The sequence below is a fragment of the Myotis brandtii genome, unplaced genomic scaffold (assembly GCF_000412655.1).
Source record: "Myotis brandtii unplaced genomic scaffold, ASM41265v1 scaffold1347, whole genome shotgun sequence".
NCBI lineage: Eukaryota > Metazoa > Chordata > Mammalia > Chiroptera > Vespertilionidae > Myotis > Myotis brandtii.
Genome location: NW_005354788.1, coordinates 58848 through 60321, shown reverse-complemented (window position 1 = coordinate 60321; position 1474 = coordinate 58848). Strand labels below are relative to the sequence as shown.

General features: G+C 57.5%; 1 protein-coding gene across 1 annotated transcript in view; it reads right to left on the bottom strand.

Moving 5' to 3' along the window:
* The window catches only part of MAL (mal, T-cell differentiation protein), a 23026-nt gene extending 21761 nt beyond the window's left edge, over positions 1 to 1265 (bottom strand). Inside the window, exon 1 of the mRNA XM_005860479.1 lies at positions 1232 to 1265. Within this exon, the coding sequence (XP_005860541.1) occupies positions 1232 to 1265 (34 nt within the window). The remainder of the gene's footprint in view (positions 1 to 1231) is intronic.
* Positions 1266 to 1474: the final 209 nt, after the last annotated feature.

The window sequence follows — 1474 nt, the reverse complement described above, 5'->3', positions numbered from 1 at the left end:
GACCCTCTCAGAGGGCGCGCCAGGGGCGCGGGGAGCAAGGGCGGGAGCCTGCCTCTTGGACCCAACTCCGGTGCCACCGGAACAAGAATAAGCCACTTAGGTTGTGCACTCTTAGCAGGTGATCACCACCCCTTAGGAATGACAACCATCAATCACTACCTCCCCAGACTCCTTACCCTGGCGCCCCACGACTTGCCATTGCTTTAACTCTCCTTAAGTTGGATATCTTTCTGCGGGGCGCATGCATATGCGCACCATCCGCGGCCAGGCTCACCGCAGGGCAAGTTCCTAGTCCTGCTCCCCGGGGGTCTGCAAGAGCGGAGCCGAGACCATCTCTGGCCACCCACCCCTTCTTTCTGCTGCGCTGGAACCGTGAGCCGTCGGAGTGCTCACTCTGAGCGTTAGCTGCGAATCATGGAGTGACTCTCGGCCACCCGGCCCGGAGGAGGGCTGCCGGTGCTGCCGGTGCTGGGGCAGATGGCGCTCAACCCGAGGGGCAGAGTTATCCCCTTCGCCCAGAGGGGCAGCTGGCGCCTCCTCCTCGAGCCCTTTGACTGTTAACTGTGGCGCTTGTTTTTGTCCGCCCCCGCCCCGCACCACAATTTCTTAAAAAAAATTATTGATTTTAGAGGGAGATAGATTTGTTGTCTCACCCATTCATATTCACGCTGCATTCATTGGTTGATTCCTGTAAGTGCCCTGCCGGGACCCAACCACAACCTTGCCCTGTTGTATCTGGAGAAAAAGCTCCACCCAGCTGAGCTCCCTCCCCCGCCAGTGTTTTTTTTTACTTTATTTTTTAACAAGTATCACACTGAGTGGTTGCCTGTTTATTTTAATCTAGGCACTGTTACCGGGCATCCCCGCCGCACCCCCTCAGCCTCCCCAGCACTTCTGTGGCTTCACCCACAACTGTTGGCAGGGCAGCCAGCTGCTCCCCTCTCTCCAGTGGACCCCTCACTCTTTCCCTCTACACAGCTCTTTCCTCCCCAGTCCCTCTGAACGAATTAAGTTCCTTGCCCAGGAGCTATCCATTCTGACCACTTTTGCATGGGGAGCAGGCATTTGAGATGAGAAAAATCCCACTGCAGCTCTGTGAGTTTCCTTGGGGCTGCTGGTTTTGATGGCCTGAGACCCAGGGGACCATTGTGCCAGGGCCCATGCCGCGCCTCCCTCCCAGGGGGCGTGGGCTGGGGTGGGGGGGAGGGCCCTTCTGCCTGGAGGAGCCTACATGGGCTGTGAGATAGTCGGGACTGGTGGTTCATGTTTACAAGAAGCCCAGACCACACCTCAGTTTCCAGCAGAATATGAAAAACCAGCCCCAGCCAATAAGTCATCGCAGCGTCCTCAGCCCTTCTAGCAGCATAGTGGGTGTGAGTGCGGGGGTCAGTCTTGGCTGGACCTGGGCTTCTGTCAAAATAATAACATGGCCTGCCCTGGCTGGGGGCTCAGTTGGTCGGAGTGCCGTCCTGTA